Genomic DNA, 26297 nt, shown 5'->3' on the forward strand with positions numbered 1-26297 from the left:
GAAAAGTGGAAAGCGTCGTGGCTTTACCTAAATGTGTCATTGTGGTAAGGTACTCTGGATTTAATTAATTTCAAAATTTTACTTCTGGGACAATTTGAAAGGAAAGAATAACCATGCTAAAGGTAGAATGAAATAATTATTAAATAGAGGTACAAACAAGCAGAGAAACACAGAGATTCTTCTTGGGAGCATGATAAGAAGGTGATATTTGAATAGACTGTGAAGGATGGAAAGATAGTCTGCAGCAAGATAGTCACCCACTCTAGGCACTGTGTTTCCATCAGTTGAGCAGTTTTCACCTAAGATAGAAAGAAGAAAAGAAGAAGAAGAAAAAAAAACAAGAAGAAAAAAAATAAAAGAGAGAGATTTGAATGGATGATAGAACTGTTTACAAAGATAGCTGGCTAGGCAGGGTAACGGTAACCAAGTAACAAAATGGTATCTTGGTAAACACTTGGTTTAGGTTTTGGGGCAGAAGGACCAAGTTTATTTTTATTCACTCTCTGCTGAAAGGCAATTGACTACATTTATTTTGGCCCACCAGGGAGGAAGGAAGGGCATGTCAGTTTTTCAAGAAGTTGTTTACTTTGACAGGGAATAAATCCTGCTTTCTTTTCCATTTGCTGATTTTTCTTTAAATATGGAGAGAGACTATGCAATAGTTAAAAATATGTCACAACATAAAAGTCAATAAACTTATTGTAAAGGAACTAACTGGCTGTTTCCTAAAAAAGAGAGCTAATTTTGTTCTATAAAGTATTTCTTCAAACATCATTTCAAGCCATGTGTTCTATTAAAGCATGAGAAATTTTCTGTAGAGAAGTGTCATGGAATAGCTAGCTAGCTGTCAATATTCCACACCCAATTTCCCATGCATCTAACATTTAAGATATTCTTTGGTGTCAAAACGGGGTTGGGGGGAAAATGGAGCTTCATGAAGAACTATAGTCAATGATTATTTAATCCAACACAATAACATACCTATAGTAGTTTAGTGCTATGTTCTGAAGTATGTGAATGCAGAAGTAAAAATAAATTGTCAGTGTAATGGTAAGCTAATTTTATTATAAATTCCAGTCTCATTACACAATAATGCACTTTAAATATGAGGTATTTATGGTAAATCAATTTATATACTACGAATAAGAGGGAATTCTCTGAATAGAATTGCTAGGTATTTATTTTGAAACTGTTACATGGGGCACCTGGGTGGCTCAGTTGGTTAAGCGACTGCCTTCGGCTCAGGTCATGATCCTGGAGTCCCTGGATCGAGTCCCGCATCGGGCTCCCTGCTCGGCAGGGAGCCTGCTTCTCCCTCTGACCCTCCCCCCCTCTCATGTGCTCTCTCTCATTCTGTCTCAAATAAATAAATAAAATCTTTAAAAAAAAAAAAAAAAAAAAAAGAAACTGTTACATGAAAAACAGACATTTTAGAATTCTGCCAGAAATTTTTTTCTTTTTGAGAAAAGCAGAGGTTCTAAGTTAGACATTCTTCAGTGGAAAAGATAAGTAATGTGAATGCTTATGAGCGTTTATATCTATCATTGAGTCAGGAAAAATGTCTAGCCAGAGTTTTAGTAATCCTTTAGGATTTTCTGTCAGAGATATGGCTAAGTCAGTGAGTAGATTAAGTTATAGATGATTATTAGTTCAAAATCTTTCATCCAAGGATGGAAGTGAGTAGAGCTCACACTAGAAACAATGGTATATGTAATGGTTCTCAAATGCTGGCCAGGGGACCAAAAGGCTGAATCAGAATCACCAATGATGTTTTTTAGGAAAAAAATGCAGATTTCTGCCCTCGGTTTCTGTTGGAGATTCTGATTCAGAAGATCTAGGGAACGGCTCTGAGAATTCATATTTTCAGTAAGTGCTCCAAGTGATTCTGATCCATTGATGGGTTTGGGAACTAATGACTAGATTGGAGCAGTGCTTGAGATCAGAGAAAGAGGCAAGACTTCATTCAAAGGAGAGAAACCATTCCACTTGTGGTGTAGAGTCTGAGTCTATCTGAGTTCATGATTTGAAAAATGAGCTGATAGCTTGAAATTGGGGGGAATACTTAAACCACAGAAATTGGCCAATGCTACAAATCAGGGCATTTCCCCTCCCTAGAAAGCTAGTACACTACTGTTCAGTGGGGTTATTCTCACATTTTTAATATGTCCGCCAAAGGAAAATCTACTTAGGTGATAGGATACAACTAGTACATAAGTGACATTCAAGATTTCAAGTAAGTTACTCTGAAAGACACTGCTCTTCTAAAACAGAAAGACAGTACTCCTCAAAGTATCTTAGTACACAGTGATAATTATATTTTCCCTTTTACTTCTGTACCTTAGCAACCAACTGGGTTGAGCCTCCATTCTGCTCTCAGCCCTGGATTCAGCTGGAAAGATTCACATTTTCCCTTGTGTTTACAGACCTTAAATGCACTGTCCTTTACATTTTTTTTTTTCTGAGTTGTAGAAATAAATTTAGTTTCAATGATCTCTACTAGCCTTAAAAAAACAAACATCTCTGGAATCCTCAGAAGTACTTTCTTGGCTAGGGAAATGTGTAGTTGATTGTTTGGGTCCCACAGTTGGTTCTGCTTAAGGCTGGAATAAAGAGGAAGTGAGAATAGAGTTGATTTAATTACTCACAGGAATAAATCTTTTGGCCAGTAGATTTGGTTTAGAGCTCTTTTTATTCAGGTTTGATGAATTTATGACCATCAATTAAAAATGTATACATAAAGACAATAGCATTTAGCAAAGTGCTTGTCAGGAGAGTGGGAGGGAATAAATAGCCTGGAACATCAATGGTGCCAATAAATCCTTGGCTTATTTGGCAAAGAGCTAACTGTGAACACAGTCCCAAGATTTATGTCACCGATACTTGAATGGAATAATGTGTCCAGGTAAGTATTCTATTAAATGTATTCTATGAGGAAGAATAACATGAGTTCATTTCACTTTCTAGATCAACTCATTAAAGTCAACAAAGGCAATCATTGATTAAGAAGTAGGACAGACACTGTGTTTGTACTTTTAGAGGAAAAAATAAAAACAACCCCCAAAGAAGTATCAAAGGCATCTCTTCAAGGGAAGTCTTCCCTTAATTGCTTTCACCCTACCCTACACTTTCTCTAAGACACTCGCTGTTATCTCTTTCATTGCATTTTGCTCATACAGTGGGAATGATAATAGTACCAACATCAAAGAGCTTTTGTGAAAATTAAATGAGTTAATACATATACAGCCTTTTGAAGAGTAAACAGAGACTAGTAGGCACTCAACAAATGTCAGCTATTATTTATTATATCATCATCATCACCACAGTGTATTGAAATAATCTGTTACTTACATTTCTCCCCATTTAGAATTAAAGATCTTTTAGGGAAGACCTGTTCATCTTTACAGACCTAGTGCTTTACCACAGTGCCTGGCATAGAGGAGATACTCAATTAGTGTTTCCTGAGCTAAACTGGGGCATAATTTATACCTCTAGTAAATTTTGTCTGGGCTGCTGCTTCAGGCTTTCAATGGTTCCAAACTCCTGAGAAGTAAGTAGGAAGTAAGGGAGAGATGGTTTCATAAATCATCCCTGGCAATCCAACAGACTAGACTGCCCAGCTTTAATTACCATTATGTTTGTGATTATTCCACTGATAGAAATGTAAGGTTTATTATTTCCTTGATATACAATTGTAGGCTCTAGCACTTAGAAATGAGGAACAAATATACAGAAGGAATCTTCTAGGATATGTCTTCCCAAGTGAAGTCGTCATATAGATTTGTCACTCTACAATAGCAGTATTTTCCAGTGTGTTCTGTAGAACACAGGTCCCACATGATACTCTGTAAGAAAAGTGTTCTTTGGTTAAATTTGAGAGATACCTCAAAGCTTTATAGGAAGTGTAGAATGAACATTAGCATATTAAATGCTCTGAGAAATCCTGAAGAAAGAAATCTTTGATTGATTCACCAGTTCTTAAATTTCAAGGTCATAGAAAAAAATTTTCCTTGTCTAATTCCTATTGACATCTCATGAAGTTAGTGTTCCATGAATCAAACTTTGGAAAATGTTACACTATGGAAACATATTTATCCAGATACCATTTTTTCTCAGTAAATCTCTATGTAATTCATTTTTATAAATTCTAAGTCCATATGCACACAAATAGAAATGCAAATCTTGGTTAATTTGGATGCTCAGGGAATAGTGAGATGTTCCAGCCAACTTAACTGTAGAGTAGGTGCTAAGATGCATTTAACCTTTGTTGAAAAGCATTCTGGGGATGCTTGGCTGGCTCAGTTGGTAGAGCATGTGACTCTTGCTCTTGGGGTTGTGAGTTTTAGCCCATATTGGGTGTAGAGATTGCTTAAAAATAAAATCTTAAAAAAAAAAAGAAAAGAAAAGCATTCTGAAGCAATCTTAAACTTTAGTATGATACAGTCACCTGGGAATTTTGTTAAAGTGCATATTTGATTCAGTAGGTCTGGGATGGGATAAGAAGTTCTGCATTTTCTAATCAGCAACTGGATGATGCCAACGGGGCTGGTCTATGGACCACACACTGAGTAGCAGGTTACTTTTCCGCCTTGGTAAGCACAGTAGAATAAATATAATAAAATTGTTATTTTGAATAACATTGTACATGTTGATATAAACACACACTGAGATAGTTTAAATTTTTTAATATCGTATCATAATATTGACTTGTTTTCCTGATACTACCTTCTTCAGAAAAGAAAAGTGGGAACTAATGGGGAGAAAAGTTCTAGTTACAGCAATATTTCTATCAGCATCTAGCATGAAATCTGGTACACTGTAACATTAATGTTATGTACAGGGGCCCCTGGGTGGCTCAGTCAGTTAGGCATCTGACTCTTGATTTTGGCTTAGGTCACGGTCTCAGGGTCCTGGGATCAAGCCCCACATTGGGCTCCGCAATCATCAGGGAGACTGCTTGAGATCCTCTCCTTCTCCCTCTGCCTCTTCCCCCACTTGTGCACATTCTTTCTCTCTCTCTTTCTCTCTCTCATAAATAAAGAAATCTTTATAAAAATAAAATGTTAGGTACACTAACTTATTTATCATAAACTTTATTATCAGAATTAATAATTCTGAAGGCGACACATAGACACATCCATTAAGGAGGTGGTCAATAATATGAAAATATTGCTAAATAAAAATGAAAAAACTCTGCTAAACATATTGTCAATCAAATAATATATGACGGAGAGTGTGAAGATAGGGGGAAAAGGATTAGATGTTCTAATAAATGTTGGGAGTTACCCCTGGCTCAGAAAAGGGAAGAGAAGAACAAAAAGAATAATATTCTGAAAGAAGGTGCCAGTGAAGAAATCCATGCTAGGGACGTTGTGCAGACAACTTGTCCCACACATATGCTGGAATAGTCATAGAACGAATGGAGATGTGCCTTCTTCAGCTGTCTAATCAGTGGATCAGGGCGCTGTCCAGAGAAGGAAAGAAGGAAACACAGATCTTCCCCACTAATCCATCTACCTCCTACAAATTATGCTAAAAGGACTAAATTGGTATCAGTTATTTTCATAACTTCCTTACTTGGTGCATTAAATACCATGAAGGTATTTGTTTAGGAGTGATTAGCAGTTTGACTCATTAATAGTAGTTCCTATCTTCAAGTCTTTCAGAATCTCATGACAACTTAAAGTGTTGAGGAACTAATTCAGAAAAATTTGTTATAATTACCTTATAATGTTTCTTTTTTTAAAAAAATATATTAATGTGGTCTTGATGGGAGTTTTCACTGAAATGGCTTTGGTGCTTTTGGTCTTCTAATACTTAGATAATGCCTATAAATATCAACTTGGCAGGGCCCAGGAAAATTATGCTAACTGATATTTATTGGCTGATTATCAACTACTTGTGGGTAGTTCAATCAGCTCCATCTCACTGACTGAGATGTCCAAGATGAGGACATCTCCAGCCAACCACCCATCTTTCCTACTACTCTCATTCCTTTACCTTTTCTTGCCTTCCCCCCTTCTTTCTTGCCTCTATGGTCATTCTGCATTTTTTTCAGTTCTCAGAATATGTCATGTTCTTTCTTCCTTCTGTTCCTTTTTGGCACTGGTTTTTTTTTCTCCAGATGGAATACCCTTACCCATGTTATGTTGATTCCTATTAAACTTCAGGTCTCAGGTCTTACATCAAAACTCAAAACACTCAACTCTTGTTAATTGCTCCTCTTATGAGCTCTCCTCCATACACTCTAACACAATACTGATCATACTTGTGTGATCTAACATACATGCACACACATATACACACTATTTGCCTACATAAATATATGTATACATACATATATACATTTACACACACACATACCTAAACATTGTGAAAAGACTGTGTCTCTCTTATGTGTTAGTTTTAGCTACAGTCTCACATTTTGCTTATGTTTTTATAGAGTAGTTTGGGGACCAAAACTTATAAATTCTTCTTTTGTACAAGTCTCTAGAATAGTTATATAAGTAGTGACCATTAACAAGGAGTCACCTTTTAACTAATCTTCCTTTTCATATTCTTTTTATAAAATTCTTAAGTGGTAAGCTCTCTAGGATATCAACAGCTAGAGCTGTCAGCCTTTTTATATTTTGTAAGAATATGAGCCATAGCTTGAACATAACACAGTAACAAAAAGAAAACAAAACAAAAATTTTAAAAGGTATTTATCTTGGCTCCACGTCTGCCAATAAACCTTTTCTATTTCTGTTTTTAATGGTTAGAGAACTTTGTTTTGTTCCCTGATGTATCCCAAACACTTGGCACATAACGGGCACTCGATATATATCCATTGGATGACTGAATGAACAAATATGTAAGTTAGGTACATTGTACAACATACTGCTTCAAGTCAATGCTATTTAATTGTATCTTTGAAAATGTATTTTGAGAAAATGTTGCCTGTTGTCCTACAAGATAGTTACCTTATCTAAGTCACTTAATGATAAATTAACTTCCTTTCCTATTTTATCTGCTTGGTAGTTAGTACATTCTTGTTTTTAGACATTTCTACTAGTGGTCTGAAGATATGCAATACACATATCTACCTACCTATCTATCTATCTATCTGTCTATCATCTATCTATCTTTTTTTTTTGAGATCTAATTTTTAAGTAATCTCTACACCTAACGTGGGACTTGAACTCACAACCCTGAGATCAGGAGTCAAATGCTCCACCAACTGAGCCAGCCAGGCGCCCTTTTTTTTTTTTAAATCTTATTTTATTTTATTATTATTATTATTTTAGTAGGTTCCATGGCCAACTTGGGGCTTGAGCTCACGACCCTGAGATTAAGAGTTATATGTTTTACTGACTGAGACAACCACACACCCCTCTATTTATTTAAATATATCCTGGAGAAAATGGTATTAGGACTGAATATATTGTGAATCTAAGCAATTTTATAAGCAGACCCTTCATTCAGCCCTTGGGGTTAAGAAGCCTTTAGTTTATTCCCTAAGGTCCTGTGGATTTTAAAGAAGTAATTACCTTTGACATAGGTATTTTTGATCAATAAAGAGTAGAGACTCTGTAATATTATTTCCCACCTTCTATCATATACGACAATAATAGTTGTTTTAATACTAGTTTTCATTTCTTGAGGGCTTACTATAATAGGCAATGTGCTAAACAGTTCACATACTTTATCTTTTTTTTAAAAAAAAAAAGATTTTATTTATTTATTTGAGAGAGAAAGAGATAGCAAGAGAGTGCACGGCGGGGGTGGGGTGGGGTGGTAGGGTAGAGGCAGAGGGAGAAGCAGACTCCTCGCTGAGCAGGGAGCCTGATGACTCCAGGGGAGGGGGGCTTTATCCCAGGACCCTGGAATCATGATCTGAGCCGAAGGCAGATGCTTAACTGAATGAGCCACCCAGGTGCCCCTCACATACTTTATCTTATATAGTTCTCATTACAACTCTACAGGGAGAAAAAATATCAAAGTCCAAACAGCTTTAATAGCTGGCATAGGGTCACACAGCCATAAGGAGCAGGGAAAGCTTCTATTCTAGATCTTTTCAAAACCTATTAAAATGAAAGTTTGAGTACAGACAAGGAGCAAGACTAAAACAGAATTCTCAGAGAAATATTAGGATGTAGATAGAAATTTTGAGCTCAATGTTGAAAATGAGCTGGGCCACCTCTGTCTTCTACAATTTGAGAGAAAGCTTGTAACAAGCAAGCCCACTCAAATTTCATGTAGATATCACCTGTCTGATGTTAAAAATATGTATTTTTCAAGAGCAACAAGATTTTTTCCTTTAAATTAAAAAACCAACAAGATTTTAAATGATTATTTCCCATTGTATTGCTCCCTTCCTGTCACTGTTTTTGAGCTAGAACATGGAGTCCTTGGTGGGGAGAGGAAGTGCATGTTCATCAATCTCCATTAACAATCTTGAGTGTTTTTTGTCATCTAATAATTTCTGAGTTGATAGATGTATAACTACTCCTGTAGTTAGATGAGCTATTCATCCACATTGGACATCTCCTGAAGCTCCGACTGTACCCTTCATGGTCACGTTTTAGATAATGTCTCATTAATTGAGCAGATCTGTTAAAATTCTACTCTTTTTTCATGTAAACCTCTTGGAACTATACTAACAAAAAAGCAAAATCCATTCTATAAGAATTTAGTATTTTGGGGGATGAGTCGGAGATTATTGTTATGTTCTCAATTAGTTTATGATACAGGGGTACATAAGGGCAGTGTCAGCCGAAGTGTATTCATAATGACACCAAAATCCGTGGTTTTTCAGGTGTTCAAATTCACTGCAGAGATGAAAGCTGGAAGGACCCAAATACAGATAACCACTCTTTATTTCATCGGTTTGAGTCTGCTTATTGCCTACGTCCTACTCATATATTTAGTCTTAAGATAATTTCACATACTTTTTTTTTAAAGTAATCTCTACACCAAACGTGGGTCTTGAACTCACGACCCCAAGATCAAGAGTCACATGCTCTACCAACCACGGCAGCCAGCTGCCCCTTAAGATAATTTTAAACACATCTCCCTCTCCATCATCGTTTTTTTCTCTTTTATTTGTCATCTTGTTTTCCCAAATGTGGTGCTACAGGAAACAATTTTACTTCATGCAGAGTGATAAAAGAGATTACTCTTAGGAATATTGTACTCTTTTCACCTAACAAGTTAAAAATTTGTGCCTCTTATCAATGAAGAAATGAACTAGTGTGTGTGTGAGTGTACTGAGAATTTCATGACCTCTCTCCCATGGACCAGCGTATGAAGGATGGCAAGATTCATCTCTTTTGTACAAGTCAAGCTTTTTTTTTTCCCCCCAGTAATCACTAGTTCACTTACTTTTGCAAGCATCTGGAGCAGAGAAGGGTCTCCGGAGGTCCCGGTAGAAGCCTGGCTTACATCGCTGGCAATGCTGACCTTCTGTGTTGTGCTGACAGTCATTGCAGACGCCACCACTACGATTACCTGATGCCTCCCACACATTAATGTCAAAGTGACAGGCATCCGCATGCCCATTGCACTTGCAGGCTGAGGGGGAAAAAGGCATGGGAGGGAAAACAAATCATTTAAAACGACAGGTTCTCTAATATTCAGGCAGTTAAAAATAGGGTAAGCTGATTGCTAATTTTTTTTTATTCAAGTATAATTAACATACAGTGTTAGTTTTTAATTTGATTTTTAGCTTTTTAAATAGTGCACATTTTCACAGTACAAGAATCAAAACAGCATATAAAAAGGCGGAGGCTTTTATTTAATTTAAAAAATTTTAAAAATTCAAATTTAAAAAAATTAAGTTTTAAGATATGCCTGAAAGTCAGCAAAGCGTAGATCTGTCTTCTTAGGCAGAGATATGACTGTTTCCTTAGCAACTGGGGTTGACACTTATTTTGGAAAGACTATTTGAGTGGCTACCCATTTTTTTTCCCTTTTTGACAGTAATACTTCACCATTTCCATTCCTGCTGCGTCCCAAGGACCAGTATGTCATCACTGTGGGTCCCCTGACCGTGCTTAAAAAACTCTACATTGTCAGACGTTATTTGAAAATGAAAATTCATATTGCAGATGCAGGCCTGAATTCATGCTCTCTAATGAGCCTCGAAGGAACCTTGTAGTGGACAGGGGTTAGTAGCTTGGCAGGTAGATTGATTTGTCTTTCATGAAGCACTGTTCCTCAGCTATTGATGTACTGGTGAGTACAAGACAGTCTCCTATAGAAGCCTAGGTTTTTTGTGTTTTTGTGTTTTGTTTTTTTGTAGAAGAGGTTTGCATTGTTTCTTTTGTAACAATTTCTCAAAGGCATTTATAAGATTATCAATAGCACCAAGTGACAAGTCCCCGTGTTCTATATGTATTTAGATACACAAGTTGGTGTCTGTGGAAAGAGCAGAATGGCACTCTAGGAATTTAGGAGAAATTCTTTAGATTCTCTTGATGAGTGATTTAGAATAAGAATCCAGACTTTTTCCTGGAGGTCAACTGTGTTTGTGCTATTGTTTTTTCATTGTTTCCTTGACATGTTATGATATTTTGACGAGATTCATAATTTTTAAAAAGCATAATATAAGACAATTTAAAATTTATGCTTAGAGGAAATCCTTTACATTTCCTAGAAACTAAAATAAATCAATTAGGATTCCAAATTATGTATGGGAGGAGACTTCCCACAATGTTACTGACAGTACTTGCCTTTAAATCCTTGTAAAACTGAAGTTTGTGAGTATAAACATTGTTATGGACATGTGTATTTCTCTGAACATTTTGAATTGTGAAGAAAAAAATGGTCTGTATTCCCGTATTTTTTACCCTCTTATCTAATCTCCAACCTCAAACCCGAAGTTAGCCCTAGTAATGCAGCCTCATTCTTGACTAACTGGCTTAATTTCAAATCTGATTTGTCATTTCAGGTACCATAAGTGAAAAGAAGGGCACTATGGTATTACGGAAAAAACATTTAATTTGGAGACTGAAGAGCTGGGATCAAGTCCTGACTATTATTTACTAACTTTGGCAAGTTACTTAATCTTACTGAGCCTCAATTTCCTGATCTCTAAAGTGGGATTAACACCACCTGCTTGCTTTCAGGGTTGTTTTGAGAACTGAATTTCTCTCATTCAATCAATCATGCTATAATTCGATATCTCAGCTTCGAGGGTAATTGTATGCCATAATCCTCAGTTGCCCTTGTGTCTAGCCATGTTTTTATTATGTCAACTTCTCAAGAACAGTGCTTAGATCCTGGTCCTGCAAAGTGTCCAGGAAAATGGGCAACACATTGTTGGCAAAATAGTCATATTGGCAACTTTGCAAGCAGTGACTGCTTCCAATGGTTGAGGTCATAGTGAGCAGTGATATGGGCTATTTGTGTAGGTTACACTGCCTGTCACCCCCCACTTTATATTGTGTTTCTAGAGACAACTCGGAGTCCACAGATAGTTTACTGTACAAAGAAGGCTTTTAGTCTTGTGGGCTTGGTACTCACTTCTGCACTCTTTAGGAGACCCTGTTTTGCCATCAGCGGCCTCCCAGGGGCGGTCGTTGTATAACGGTGCACAGTGTTGGCAGTGAGTACCTGCTGTGTTGTGCTTACACATACACTTTCCATGGACCTACAAACAAAAACAAGCAAGAGCTGTGAGGCACAAACAATGCTGGGAAGTAATATTCTTCCCACAATCTTATCTCATTGGTTGGCTGTAGCCATATGACATTCATTCACTTTCCTAAAGAAATCATCAAGATGTGAGATCCTTTATTTAGTTTGTCCTGTGATTAATTCAGAGGATTACATAAAAGGGGCACCTGGATAGCTCAGTCAGTTAAGCGTCTGACTCTTGACCTCAACTTGGGTCTTGATCTCAGGATTGTGAGTTCAAACCCTGCGTTGGGCTCCACGCCCAGCATGGAGCCTACTTAAAAAAAAAAGAAGTTTACATAATATATTTTTCTTGGCTGTCAGTTATGTGACCCTAATGAGTAATTCTGAGGTACTGGCTAGATATTTACTTAAATTTTTAATACCTTAATACTACATTTTCACTGTAGAAAATTTGGAGATCTGTAAATATGATTATTTCATATCATAATCAACATTTGAAGTTTATATTTCCAGTACTTTAAAAATACAATTATACACATACATACATATATATATATTTTAAATATTTTATTTATTTATTTGACACACAGAGAGCAAGAGAGCACAAGCAGGGGGAGTGACAGAGGGAGAGGGAGAAGCAGACCCTCTGCTGAGCAGGGAGTCTCACATGGGGCTCGATCCCAGGACCCTGGGATCATGACCTGGGCCAAAGGCAGACACTTAACTGACTGAGCCACCCAGGTGCCCTGATATACAATTATATTTAAAACTTCTTTTTTCATGTAACAGTATGTTGATATCATCTTTCCATTTCATTAAATATTCTTGTATAGCACACGTTTTAATGGCTCCCTTGTATGTTGTACAATTTATTTGGCCAATCACCTATTTTTGGTTATTTAGGTTTTTAAATATTTTTACATATTATACTTTAGTTCTATAACAAATATCCTTGTAGCTATTTGTGTATATCTTTATTTATTTAGAATGTGTTTTCCAGAAGTAAAACTGAACAATCAAAAATACATATATTTTTAAGGCTTTGAATATATTTTGTCATAATGACCATAATGATTTTCTTTTAATTCCACAGTTCAGAGTAGTCGAGTTTATTAAAATAGTGTTTCTCACAGGGAGGAGTACTTCAGTAGAATTCTCTAGGATCTGAGAGTTTTATGAGGATTTTAATATTTTTTTTTAGAATCTTACCAACAGTTTCTAAAAATTAAGATCTTGACCATCTTGAATATTCCCTAATAACTAAGGATTGCCATGAATTCCAGTACCAACACGCACTTATTGACACATGATGTCGTGACTGTACAAATGAAAGCTTTGTAAAGTAGCTCAGAATGCGGTTTCCAAATTTGGATCTATGAGATGTTTTTTTGTTTTTTGTTTTTTCTTTGAGAAACAGCATAACAGGTAAATTAGCATGAAAGTAATAGATAATATCAACTAGTCAACAGATATTTAATGTATATCTACCAGGATAGGTAGTACGTTAGGCAATGTTTGGTACACAAAGCATTACAAAACATAATTTCTGTGTTTAAGAATAGTATAATGTAGCTGGATAAAAAAGATTTACATAGAAAAAATTTACAGATAAACAAGACAATAAATACTGAAGAAAAGAAAAGGATGTTGGAATTTAAAAGATGCAGGAATCACCAGAGATTGGCAGTTGTGGAGGGCTTTAGGAAGGGGGTTGGGTTTTAAGCTAGTCCTTAAAAACGGGCCGTATATCTGACAGGCAGAAGGGAAGAGACTTCCCAGGAAGAGGAAACAAAATGAACCAAGGTATGGTGCTAGGAGGCTAGGGAGAATCTGTGAACAAAGTTTATTTCAATACAGCCAGAATATTTTGACTGCAATGATAAAGGAACTACTAGAAATGACATGTACTTGGAGTGGCCAGAATCAGAAGGAATCAATCCCTAGAGTTCAACAAATCTGGAAATAGCTACACCAGTACATTGATGTACTACTCCTTGACCTCATTTAACACCAGAGTAAGTTGTGTTTTCATGCCCAGAAGCCCCTTTCTCTTTCAATTCTCTTAGCACATGTCTTTGGTTCCACTGGTAGAGGCACTTTGGATTATGCATTACCCAAGTCTGATATGACTACTATAGACCTTATGCTCACAAAATATTCAAGTGCAGGAATTATATAGGGCCCGGAGGACTGCAGGCTACTTGTGAATGATCCACATGAGGCCTAAGTGTTGTAATCTGGAAAGTTTCATAAATAATGATTTTGGTGGCCATCTTGCTAAATTTCATTTCTGCATATTGTAATGTAAGGTTTTTGTACTTAATGAAAATTAATTATAGCTGTCCCTTTAGTTCTTAGGGATTAATTAAAGTATAACTTTTTTTAAAGATAAGATTGGCTCCTTAGAGTACAATGATGTTGCAGAAATTTTTGTTAATTTTCCTTATAGAAACTGAGCTGGTGTTACAGATTCAACTTACTGACTTTGGTCTTGGAATACCCAAGTCTGAGTTGAGTTATACTTGAATACACTTGAATACCCAAGTGTTGAGTGTTTTCTTGGGTTTCTCTTTGTGACTATCTCTCCTAGGAGCTGTTTATATGTAAAGTCCCACAGAGTTGTAAGATACATCTCCATTCATACATGCAGGTGAGTTCTAAAGACAAATGTGCACTTAAATTTGGATATCTGCAGGAATTTAATTTTTACTGCTCTATAAGAGTGTGGTCTTTTGGGGTGCCTGTGTGGCTCAGTCAGTTGAGCATCTACCTTTGGCTCAGGTCATGATCCCAGTGTCCTGGGATCAAGCCCCGTGTCGGGCTCCCTGCTCAGAGGGGTGCCTGCTTCTCCCTCTCCTCCCAGCTTGTGCTCTCTCTTGCTATCTCTGTCTCTCTCTCAAATAAATAAATAGAATCTTAAAAAAAAAAAGGAGTGTGGTCTTTTTATCCCAGCTCTTGGAAATCTGATTTTTCATATATTCTGGTAGAAATGCTCCAGTCTTACTGCTTTTATTAAATCTTTTAAACTCAACATTCCTTATCATGATGAAAAAATAGAAACTCTTTTTCAAATAACTTTGGCATGGGAAGATTCTCTAAAGGCTTTCAGTAAAAGCTGGATGCCGATTTCTAGCAAAATAGAGTCTTTGGAAAAAATGCGTAAGAAAAATCTCCCAAAGTTGAAGAGTTTAGTAAAGTGAAGACACAGTTCTACCTGTGTGACACATTTCCACTGGCAGAAGTTGGTAGCATAATGAAAATTAGTGGGAGGAGTGGTTTTGTAATTGTCAAAATTCTATAACCTGTAAAAAAAAAAAAAAAAAACCCACGTACAGAACTCCTAGGATACAAATATTTGATGGCATTAGAGTCAGAATTCCTAGAATAAGCCACCCTTAATTCACCACTGCTGTTATGTGGAGTACTATCTGAGGGAGGCATTTTAGAAAACGTTAAGTCTAAAGTAAATATGGTAAAGACCAAGGTTCATAAATGCTATTTGTATAAAACTTCTTAGTCCTCAAGGCTGTGTCTTAAAGAACACATAGGATTTTCCTTAGGGACAAAGACAAAAGAAGATAAGAAACCCAAAGGAATATTCTGGGAAAAATCCAAAAATAAAGAGGGCATGTGTTGGGGAGGTGAGCTCTAAATAGATCATGGAACACATTAAATATCAGCTTAGGATGCTGGAATTTACCCTGTAGGTACTGAAGATCCACTGAAGATCTTTGAGTAAGGAAATGATTAAAAGGTATATTAAATACACTTTCTTTCCTTCTTTCTAAAAATCCTTCTTTCTACCTCATTCCTATCTTGTCTCTTGTGTTCTTTCTTCTACTTCCTCTTTTACTATTTCTTTACTATATATATGTATATATAGTAAAGATGTATATACATATATATATATATACACACACCAGTTTATGGTTTTTTTTTTTTTTTTACCTCAGTTTATGGTTTCCAACAGCCCATGGCACTCACATGTATTTTCTGATAATGCTCAAAAATTTAAAATGCTGTTAATTCTTATTTTATTGCCTTTTAGCATCCTTTCTCCTTTTAAACAACCATTTATTGAGTACTGTATAAAGATAGATGTTGTGAAGTATTGTTCATTTTCTTTAGAGGAACTAAACTATCATTATAGGTCAATTTATCAGGTTTGGTCTTGGAATGCCCAAGGCCTATAAGTAATTTCACCCAGCTCCTAGGTTAGCCCTGGCCCACAAATTCCAGGCCTCAGGAGGCCACAGACATCTAGGGAAACCTCATCAAACATTCACATGTATCACAAGAAAATGGGGACAGGTCAGTTCCCTCTGGAGTAAAGATTTCAGAGCATTCCCTTGCTCCCACATGCTGAGAATTGGGATGAACCTCCCAGGGTCTGAAAAATGCCAGCCCAGCAAATTTTTCTGCACACAGAAAAATTCAAGGAGCTGTCATTTTGAGAATTACCAAAAATAGCTGTAAATCATTATCTAGACCATCTGAAACAAGAAGTCCTTCCTCAGCGATACAACTGTTACTGTTCAAGCTTGAAAGATCACCCACTATTTGATGCTTGTGAAAAATGTGCAAGTAAAACTAGGTCTTTATTGAAAAAAAAAACAACAAAAAAAAGGAAACTTTAGTAACAAGTTAAACATAGCTCTAGTTTGGTACACAAACATGAATTAGATAAAGGGCAGGAAAATGGGATTATGTACCTAAGGTATAGCTGAAGAAGGGTGGTGTTTGAAAGGAGAAATTGACTTTAACAACAAGTTTATAACTCCTAATTATCTAAGAGGTACACCTTGGCATTCTGGTTATTCTATGCATTTCATAACCCCCTTTCTTATACTAAGTACTTTATTCTGTTAATGTCAAAAATTTTCCTACTTGTATCTAATATTATTTATTTGTTGTTAATATTAACCTATTTGCAAGTCATTTTTAGCATATTTATAGGGAAGGACTCATGCATACTTTGAACCACTAATTTAAGCAATTATTGGAACAGCATGCTCATTAGAACAGCATGCTCATTAGTAGCTATGCACTTTAGTGACAAATATATATTAGAGCCAAATAGATAAGGAGAGAAAATGCAATTTCTTCATATTTGAGGCTACAAACATGGGAATCTAGGGTGGGGGCAAAATGAGGAAATTATTATCTTTCACATCCATCACTGGAAGATTGATAGGTCTTGCCTCGAAAAGCTGCTTCTTCATTGTTGTTCCTTTTTGGGCAGAAGACCTTCTAGTAGTTTGCAACCATGGAGTTGAGTAAATTGGTCATGGCAAGAGGTTGTGAGAATTGGGGGCGCCTGGGTGGCTCAGTTGTTAAGCGTCTGCCTTTGGCTCAGGTCATGATCCCAGGGTCCTGGGATTGAGCTCCGCATCGAGCCCTGCATCAGGCTCCCTGCTTCTCCCTCTCCCACTCCCCCTGCTTGTGTTCATGCTCTCACTATCTCTCTCTCTCTCTGTCAAAAAAAAAAAAAAGCTTGCGAGGATTGGATCACTGGCAGTGTGAGGTATATGCGTTGGACAATCACTTATCAAGATGTCGTAGAATACGTAAACATCAGGTGGGAGATTGGCTTAGACAACTTTTAGGGTCCTACCAGTCTTAGGGTTCTATGATTTTAAGGCCTGCTTCTCTGTGTTGGGAATACTGATTGGTTGTAGGCAACTATCCATCATCTTTTCTGAACTACCAAAGAAGACTTAAGTGGCCGGGTCTTGCTGCCATCTCACAAAAGCAGAATACTTCCAGATCATCTGAAAACCAAACAAGGGAGAGCTAGGAGAGTATCTCTTCTTCGCTGCAGGCACTTCTTGTGACACGAATGAAGAAGTAAATGTTAATAGATAGTCTCTGAAGACAGACTTCCATTTGTTGATACTCTACCTAAATGAACATAAATTCTATTCTTTTTATTTTTCTCCTACTGTTTTCCTCCCCCGCTGCATTTCCCCCACTGCTTGTGACTAAAGAAATTATAGACTAAATATCATTCTAACTCCTGCCTTCCAAATAAAGGTATACTCCATCATCCAGTGATGCTTGCTACACACATTCACCATAATGGAAATTACCGGAGCAAAAAATCAATCTGGTTAATGCTTTGGAGCATTAATTGAATTCTTTTAGGAATGCCTGATAAAATTTGCTTCCCAACTGCTTTCCAAGAAAGAAAGGAACAGCTGTTGTTCGTGTCCTACTAAAAACTAGAATGAAAATTAGTGGGGGGAAAAAGACTTTACAGCTAAGTATTCAGAAATTCTTGAATTTCATAAAGTAAGTGATTTTCTTGTGCTTTGGTGCCATCGTTTACATATACATGATTTTATTTTCATCTTTCCCATTCAACTTTGAATTCCAATGGCAAATGAGTCTTCTTTTCATGCTGTCATTGGAACTTTAAAAAATGTTTGTGAAAAGAGAATGCAAACAGTGCCTATTCTATGAAGCAAAGGAAAATGCCCACTTACAGGCAGCTGCAGCAATTCACGGAACTCCATTTAGCTATGACAAATGATTTAGAAGTGGAACAATGCTACACAGCAATTTAAGACAAAATGTGAAGGCAAAAACTGATTAATTTCTAAAGAGATAGTATGTCCCTTTTAGAAGAAAAGGATTAACTTCTAAAAGAATGAACTTCTTATGCATGCAAAGAGATAAATTCTAATAACGGGCTAGCCTGTTAGAGCCTGCTCCTCGTATGTGGGACAAAAACGCAGACAACAATGCTACAGCACCAACCTCTGAATAGAAGGCATTGTGAGGAAAACATGTCTTTTCATTAACAAATAAAATATTCCTTTTCCCCATTAAAGGTTTGCATGTTTTAATTTAACAGAAGATGTGGGAGTTCTATGGTGAATATGAAGCATAATAATTGAGCCTGGTGGAAAAGGGGGCTTGAAACATACTGTCAGAATGGGGCAAAAAAGGTTGAAGGCTGAGTATTCCAAACCCTTGCCCAATAATATATATAGCAAGAATGCAACCAACTGAAAAGTTTTACAATCCATTCATCGGTCTGAACTTGGACACTAGAGAAAACAGCTCTTGGAAGAAAGTACAGGCAATAAAATAAAGATAGGTATAGAGCAGAAACAATTATGATTAAAGAATGACAACTGGCCAGTGATTTGAGACTTCTCTCATCTCAGTTAGCCAGTTGCCCGAAATTCTTCCCGTAGAAACTCATTCCTTTAGCTTTAAATGGGGTTGTAGGTCCAGGAGCTCCCTACAAAAATGCTCTTATGCTCAAAAGGGGCAATTATTGTTGCCCCTTAATTATTAGCAACAAACATATCAGCTGGGATTATAACCATCTGTTCTCAATCCTAGAACTGGACTCAGAGTTGCCTAGAGGAGGAAGTGGCTTCCTGATTGAGGGGAAGGGAATGTCTTAGGGGGAAAGGGAAGGAGAGACAAACTATGCCTACGTTCGCTATCTTGCCAAGAACCTTGCTTTGGCTGATAGAGCTGGAAAAAAGCATGAGGGTAACCAGTGCAAATTTCATAGGAAAACTGCATTTGATACACCGTATGGTAATCATGGGCTTATCTGCCTCTCTCCACTAGCCTGAAAGCCCCCTTTTTTTTTTTAAGATTTTATTTATTTATTTGACAGAGAGAGACATAGTGAGAGCAGGAACAGAAGCAGGGGGAGTAGGAGAGGGAGAAGCAGGCTTCCCGCGGAGCAGGGAGCCCAATGCGGGGCTCAATCCCAGGACCCTGGGATCACGACCTGAGCCGAAGGCAGACGCTTAACGACTGAGCCACCCAGGCGCCCAGACTGTAAGCCCTTTGAGGGAAGAAACTGTGGGTTAAATTTCTTTGAATCTCCAGTAACTGACATATAATAGGTTTTCAATAAATATGTGTTAATTTTTTTTCATTCGGTAAATATATTTTATTTATTTATTTTTTTTTAAAGATTTTATTTATTTGACAGAGAGAGACACAGCCAGAGAAGGAACACAAGCAGGGGGAGTGGGAGAGGGAGAAGCAGGCTTCACGCGGAGCAGGAAGCCCGATGCGGGGCTCGATCCCAGGACCCTGGGATCATGACCTGAGCCGAAGGCAGACGCTTAACGACTGAGCCACCCAGGTGCCCGGTAAATATATTTTAATGGAGCATTGATAACATTAGTTATTGGATTTAGTTCCATTTTATAAACTTGCCAAGAAGGCAGGGTACCAATTATGCATTTGAAGTGGGAATAGGATACTTTCAATTGTTTGTCACGAAGCAGGATTTTGGGTAGAATAGGATTGAAAGACATTCAGGTTTGTCCAGAGTGCCTCCTATAAGGTGTATCCTAGCTCACATCGGGGCAAGGCATGTTCGTAAATATGTTCTTATCTGTAGTAGTCATCTCTAGTTGTTCTGGAAGATCTGTAAGGTTAAGGAACATGGGTCAGTCACGGAGAGGAATGAGAATAATAATAACAATAACAATGATGATAAATAATAACAACAATAGTAGTAGTAGATAATATTGAGTAGCACTATGTACTGGGCACTATTCTGGTTTACTGTGTAAGTATTAACTCCTTGGATTTACACAAGGATCCTATAAGGTAGGTACAATGATCATTGCCATTTCACAAAGGAGGAAACTGAAGTTCAAAGAGTTTAGATAATTTACCTAAGGTCACAAAAGCCAGTAACTGCTAGAGCGACAGTAGTTGAATTCTAGCAGACTAACTCCAGTCATCATCTTAATCCCTAACCTATGCTACGATAAAACCCTAGGGAGTAGTGTGCCAAGTCCCTTTATGGTGTTACCTCAATAAAACAGATGTGTTCCAAAACAATTTGTCCTTGAAGAGTTCTTCAGGACAGAGGCTGGTTTGGACTCAAAGTGAGTCATTTCATGGGGGTTCTGGTCTTGAGTATATTATTAGTCCTATTCCTCTGGGAGAAGCCTAGCAGTTTTGGAGATAGGAGAATACTGGAAGATTGGCCCCCATCTCCCACACCTGGCATTAATAAATTGAGGGCATGTAAAGGATCTCATTGGTTCAGTGCAAAACCTGAGTACTGAAAATTCTAATGCCTCCTAGGGGGCATTTCTGGGCCACTGCAAGTTTTACTTCTCAGAAACTCCAGTGAATAAATTTACAAATGAAGATGATAACAGGAATGTAAATGAACTCTAATTAAAGATTTGCTCTTTGTGGACAGCACCTCTTTTATGTTATTTACTCTCCCTGTTAGATGTGATCTGGTAGGGATGGCAATATCATAGAGTGTGGTGATTTTTATAGTCAGTATTATTTTAGGTTATTAATAGCAGTAATAGTCAGTAGTAATTTAGGTTATGGAGAATGGTTAAGTGAGAACGCTGTACATAACCTAATGATTCAGATATATTTTTAGATTCGGGTTGCTGGGTTATTTCCATTTTTTTATGTACAAAATTTTGTATGCCCCCAAACTGTGATTTGTGTATCTAAATGGCAATTTATTTGTGCCATTGTGCATGCTCTTTACCATAAAAAATCAGGAGTTGAAGGAGTATTCAGAAACATGCATACACAAACACACAAGATTTTCAAATGCTACCAAATTTGTGTACTCCAAATTGTGTACATTTATTCCAAGATTGTTTAAAGATGTGGTTCAGCAGATCTTTTTTTAAAATAGTAAGACAGCTAAACTAAGAACTAAAATCAAGCTTTGTGGGTTATCTTTCAGCATACATCATGGCCCCTTTTGAAAAAATTAGATGATTGGTCAAAACCAAAACAAAAGAAAGCAAAAACAAACTCCCTAAACATAGCTATCTGCATAAAGGAGGGCAGAAACTGCTTCAGGGCAGAGAAGAGCAAAATTTGTGCCTTTAGATAAATTACAAAACACTAATATTGTTAATAAAGTAACCTCATTTAAAAAGCCAAGTGAAAGGAGGTCTTAAAATATTCCCATTGTTTTAAAATGTACTATTGACTCAACAATGTATTTTTTTGTAAGTGAGCACTTTAGTTTAAATTTGGGGTCCTTGAGTAATCTTAGGTAGGATTCTCTCTCATCCTTCAGAGTAATGACTTCTTAGAACAAAGAAAATCTCTTCTTTTTGTGAGTCAGGGATAGGGACTACTTTTATTTATTACCAGGGGCTTAAGAGGTTTAAATGTACTGTCTTTTGAGAAAGATGCTTTGCATTCTATCTGTGAGTATATTCAGCATTCTTTATTTGTCTATAGAGGTGTGGTTCTTTGAATTTTCCTTTGAGTAAGTTGTAATGTCTTACTGGTCCTTCATTAACTAATGAGTTAAATAAAATTTTTGACTTGTGTTTATTTTATATCTGAACGAGAGTCATGACTTCACTCTTAAAATTATCCTTGGGGCACCTGGGTGGCTCAGTCGGTGAAGTGTCTGCCTTCAGCTCAGGTCGTGATCTCAGGATCCTGGGATCGAGCCCTGCATGGGGCTCCTCACTAAGTGGGGAGTCTGCTTCTCCCTCTGCCTGCTGCTCCCCCTGCTTGTGCTCTCTTTCCTCTCAAATAAATAAATTAAATCTTTAAAAAAATGTATTCTTTAACACTGTCATTTCTTATCCTGCACATGTTCTTCCATCTATCAAGACTGCTTAAGCATGCACTTCTACAAGTGGAATTTCACCTTGCTTTATATAGCCAAATGGGTTTTGATGTCTTATATTTTCACAAGATTGATTCTACTGGCTTCCTCTTTTCAGTATCATTAGGTACTTTATCTTTCCTCTGGGGACTGTAATAAATATTTCTGCCATAAAAATACAAATAGCATGGAACTAAATATTGTGATGCTCAGGAGGCTTGTGAAGATTACACTTAGATAAGATCATTCTATTACCAACTTATGCGATTTTCCCCCCACCATTACTTCATTGCATAGAACTGTTTTCTATTTGTTATTTCTTTCCAGTGGGTTTTAAGAATTATTTCTGACTACTGGGTTTTTAAAAATGATGTATGTCCAACAGACATATTTATTTGGATAAATCCTACAAGTGAATAGAGCTAGATTATTTGCATAATTTGGTCTCAGATTTGCATGTGTACAATGACAGTATAGTAAGGCACTATGATTTTAAGATGTTTATTTCAGTGTATCTTAAGGCTTTCTTGCCGTATAATATCAAATTGGCTTCTCTTCTCCATAATAGCCACAATTTCTTCAGCTTTAAGATATAGAACAAGAGGGGCACCGTCGTTAAGCGTCTGCCTTTGGGTTGTGTCATGATCCCAGGGTCCTGGGATCGAGCCCCGCATCGGGCTCCCTGCTCGGTGGGAAGACTGCTTCTGCCTCTCCCACTCCCTCCCCCTCTGCTTGTGTTCCCTCTTTCACTGTGTCTCTCTCTGTCAAATAAATAAATAAGTAAAAATCTTTAAAAACAAAAAAAAGATATAGAATAAGAGAAGATTGACAAATATCATTAGATTCTTGCTGTAGTTCTTGTCCTTAGGCAAAGTTTGAGTTTTCGACAGAACTGTGTAAGAAACTATGTCATTATATAGCTAAGTAATTTGAAATTTCTTTCAAGCCAAATTGCTCTCTGGTCACTGTGTCCAGTTACTATGACAGTTGCTACGTAGCTATTCTACCTGCTCCATCTCTGTTCTTCATTTGATCTCAGTTTTGTTTTCATCACTTCACTTTGCACTTGTCTTTGTACACTGAAACTTCCGAGGTCACAACGCAAATCAGTGACAGAACAGGGAACAGGGCTCCCAAGAGAGTCCTCAAAAAAGTCCCCATCTTAGAACAGTGATGTAATCAGGAGGATTTTTTCCCTTCCCACCAACACCTAAAATAGCTTCTCACGATAAAATTTCTTTGAGGGGAAAAGAGATCATATCACTTTCAATTTCTTAGTACCTATTTAATTTGAATAATTTTAGAAAAAAAAGCAAAAGTGGAATTAACAGTATATAACTTCTAATATATTGTTAAAACTATTAACACAATAACCATGAGACCAGAACCTGGGAAATTGAGTGAAGGCAAAAACAAGAAGAACTCATTTTGTAAGCAACCTATCTGTCAAGCAGCATTTGACACGAGAATGGAGGAAGGATTTGTGGGGTTTTATTCAATGTCTTTTCGGATTTAGATGGTTTTTATAATGAGTTGGGGGCCAGGTAAATTCTATTAGAAGTGCTGTGGGGGATTAATAAGTACTTTTCATCCTACTGACATTCACTTGCTCAATGTGTTCACATAGCTTCTGGTTATTTTAAAGGAAAATTCCTTGTCAGAGACTATTTTGCATTCTCTTACAAAGTTTTTTTTTTTAATTTAATTCATTCCAGTTCACATTTCCCACTGTTTTCCTTCTTTCTTGACAGCTCTGTTTGACTGTCACTCAGTATTCTATACAGTACAGAGGGTATTACAAAAGTTGACTTGTTTAAGATAAATGAGCCCCTGATTGTGGTACAAGAAGCCAGTTGCTAGGGCATGTTTTCTTCCATAGTCTTTTGTTGTTGAATTAATTAATTCATTCAGATGCTTCTTTTCATATCGGAAAATTGCTTGTTTCTAGGTGAATCTTATAAAATGTAGTCTTCATGATTGAGTATGCTCATATTTAAAAAAAAAACCTAAAGCTTGTTTGGCAACTCTATCAGAATTCAGAGTCATTACGAAATCTGTGATCATCTGTATATGGCCAGAAACAACAGCCAAGGCTTTTGGAAGAATTAGTTTTCTTCAATACCCATCCATTCAAAGCTATTGCTTTTAGAAACAGTCAGCTTAATGATCAGGACTTTAAAAGAAATATATTCATTCTACAAAATTCCTCTATAACCAACCATGGGTTTTTTGTTTGCCTGTTTAGCTATTGATTTTTCTTATTGCAATTATATTCATGTAACATAAAATCTATCATTTTAACCATGTTTAAAGTGTACAATTCAGTGGTCTTTAATATATCAAAATGTTGTGCAGTAATTACCACCATCTAATTCCAGAGCATTTTCATCACTCTCAAAAGAAACCTCATGCTCATTAAGCAGTCACTCCCCATTTCTCCCCAACTCCTGGCAACCACTACTGTCTTTATGGATTTGCCTATTCTGGACATTTCATATAAAAGGCATAATACAATATGTGGTCTTTTGTGTCTGGCTTCTTTCACTTAGCATAACGTTTTCAAGGTTCATTCATGTTGTAGCATGCATCAGTACTTCATTCCTTTTTATGGCTGGATAATATTCCTTTTTTAAAAAATACATAGCTTTCTTTGCATCCATTATTTTTCATTTATTTTTTTATGTTTCAAGTTTTTATTTAAATTCTAGTTAGTTAACATATAGTTGTAATATTAGTTTCAGGAGTAGAATTTAGTGATTCATCACTTACATATAATACCCAGTGCTCATCACATCAAGAGCCCTCCTTAATGCCCATCACCCATTGAGCCCAGCCCCCATTCCCATATCCCCTCCAGCAACCCTCAGTTTGTTCTCTATAGTTAAGAGTCTCTTTTATGGTTTGCCTCTCTCTCTTTTTCTCCCCCACCATGTTCATCAGTTTTGTTTCTTAAATTCCACATATGAGTGAAATCGTATGGTATTTGTCTTTCTCTGATTTATTTTGCTTAGCATAATATGCTCTAGCTCCATCCACATCACTGCAAATGGTAAGATTTCATTCTTTTTTATGACTGAGTAATATTCTATTGTATATATATATATATATATATATATATATATATATATACCACATATACACACATATATATATATACCACATCTTCTTTATCCATTCATCAGTCAGTGGACATTTGGGCTCTATCCATAACTTAGCTATTGTTGATAGGATAATATTCCATTGTACAGATATACCATATTCTGTGTATCCATTCATCAGCTGAAGGGCACTGGGGTTGTTTCTGCTTTTTGGCTGTTGTGAATTATGCTGCTATGAATATTCATGTCCAAGGTTTTATGTAGATACAGGTTTTCAATTCAGCTGGTTATATACTAAGGAATAGAATGGCTGGGTCATATGGGTCATGTGTTAGGATTCCAGCTTCTCTATATCCTAGCCAATATTTATTATTACTTATCTTTTTGGTCATAGTCATCCTATTGGGTTTGAAGTGGTATTTCATTGGTTTTGATTTGCATTTCCCTAGTGACTAAGAATGCTGAGCATCTTTTTTTTTTAATTTAAATTCAATTAGCCAACACATAGTACATCATTAGTTTCAGATGTAGAGTTCAGTAATTCATCAGTTGCATATAACACCCAGTGCTCATCACATCACATGCCCTCCTTAATGCCCACACCCAGTTACCCCATCTACCCACCGACCTCCCCTCCAGCAACCCTCAGTTTGTTTCCTATAGTTAAGAGTCTCTGATGGTTTGTTTCCCTCTCTGATTTCTTCCCATTCAGTTTTCCATCCTTTCTCCCATGATCCTCTGTGCTGTTTCTTGTATTTCACATATGAGTGAAACCATATGATAATTGTCTTTCTCTGCTTGACTTATTTCGCTCAGCAGAATAACCTCCGGTTCCATCCACGTCAATGTAAATGGTAAGATTTCATCCTTTCTGATGGCAGAGTAATATTTCATTGTATATATATACCACATCTTCTTTATCCATTCATCTGTCAATGGACATCTGGGCTCTTTCCATAGTTTGGCTATTGTGGACATTG

General features: G+C 36.8%; 1 protein-coding gene across 4 annotated transcripts in view; it reads right to left on the reverse strand.

The window, feature by feature from the left end:
- NTN4 (netrin 4) overlaps positions 1 to 26297 on the reverse strand; it is a 116381-nt gene that overhangs the window by 29826 nt on the left and 60258 nt on the right. For all 4 annotated transcript variants that reach the window (XM_032416441.1, XM_032416440.1, XM_032416443.1 and 1 more), the window contains exons 4-5: positions 11503 to 11629; positions 9361 to 9549 (exon numbers count right to left, since the gene is read on the reverse strand). In XM_032416441.1, coding sequence (XP_032272332.1) covers positions 9361 to 9549; positions 11503 to 11629 — 316 coding nt within the window. The remainder of the gene's footprint in view (positions 1 to 9360; positions 9550 to 11502; positions 11630 to 26297) is intronic.

The sequence above is a fragment of the Phoca vitulina genome, unplaced genomic scaffold (assembly GCF_004348235.1).
Source record: "Phoca vitulina isolate PV1807 unplaced genomic scaffold, GSC_HSeal_1.0 scaffold19, whole genome shotgun sequence".
NCBI lineage: Eukaryota > Metazoa > Chordata > Mammalia > Carnivora > Phocidae > Phoca > Phoca vitulina.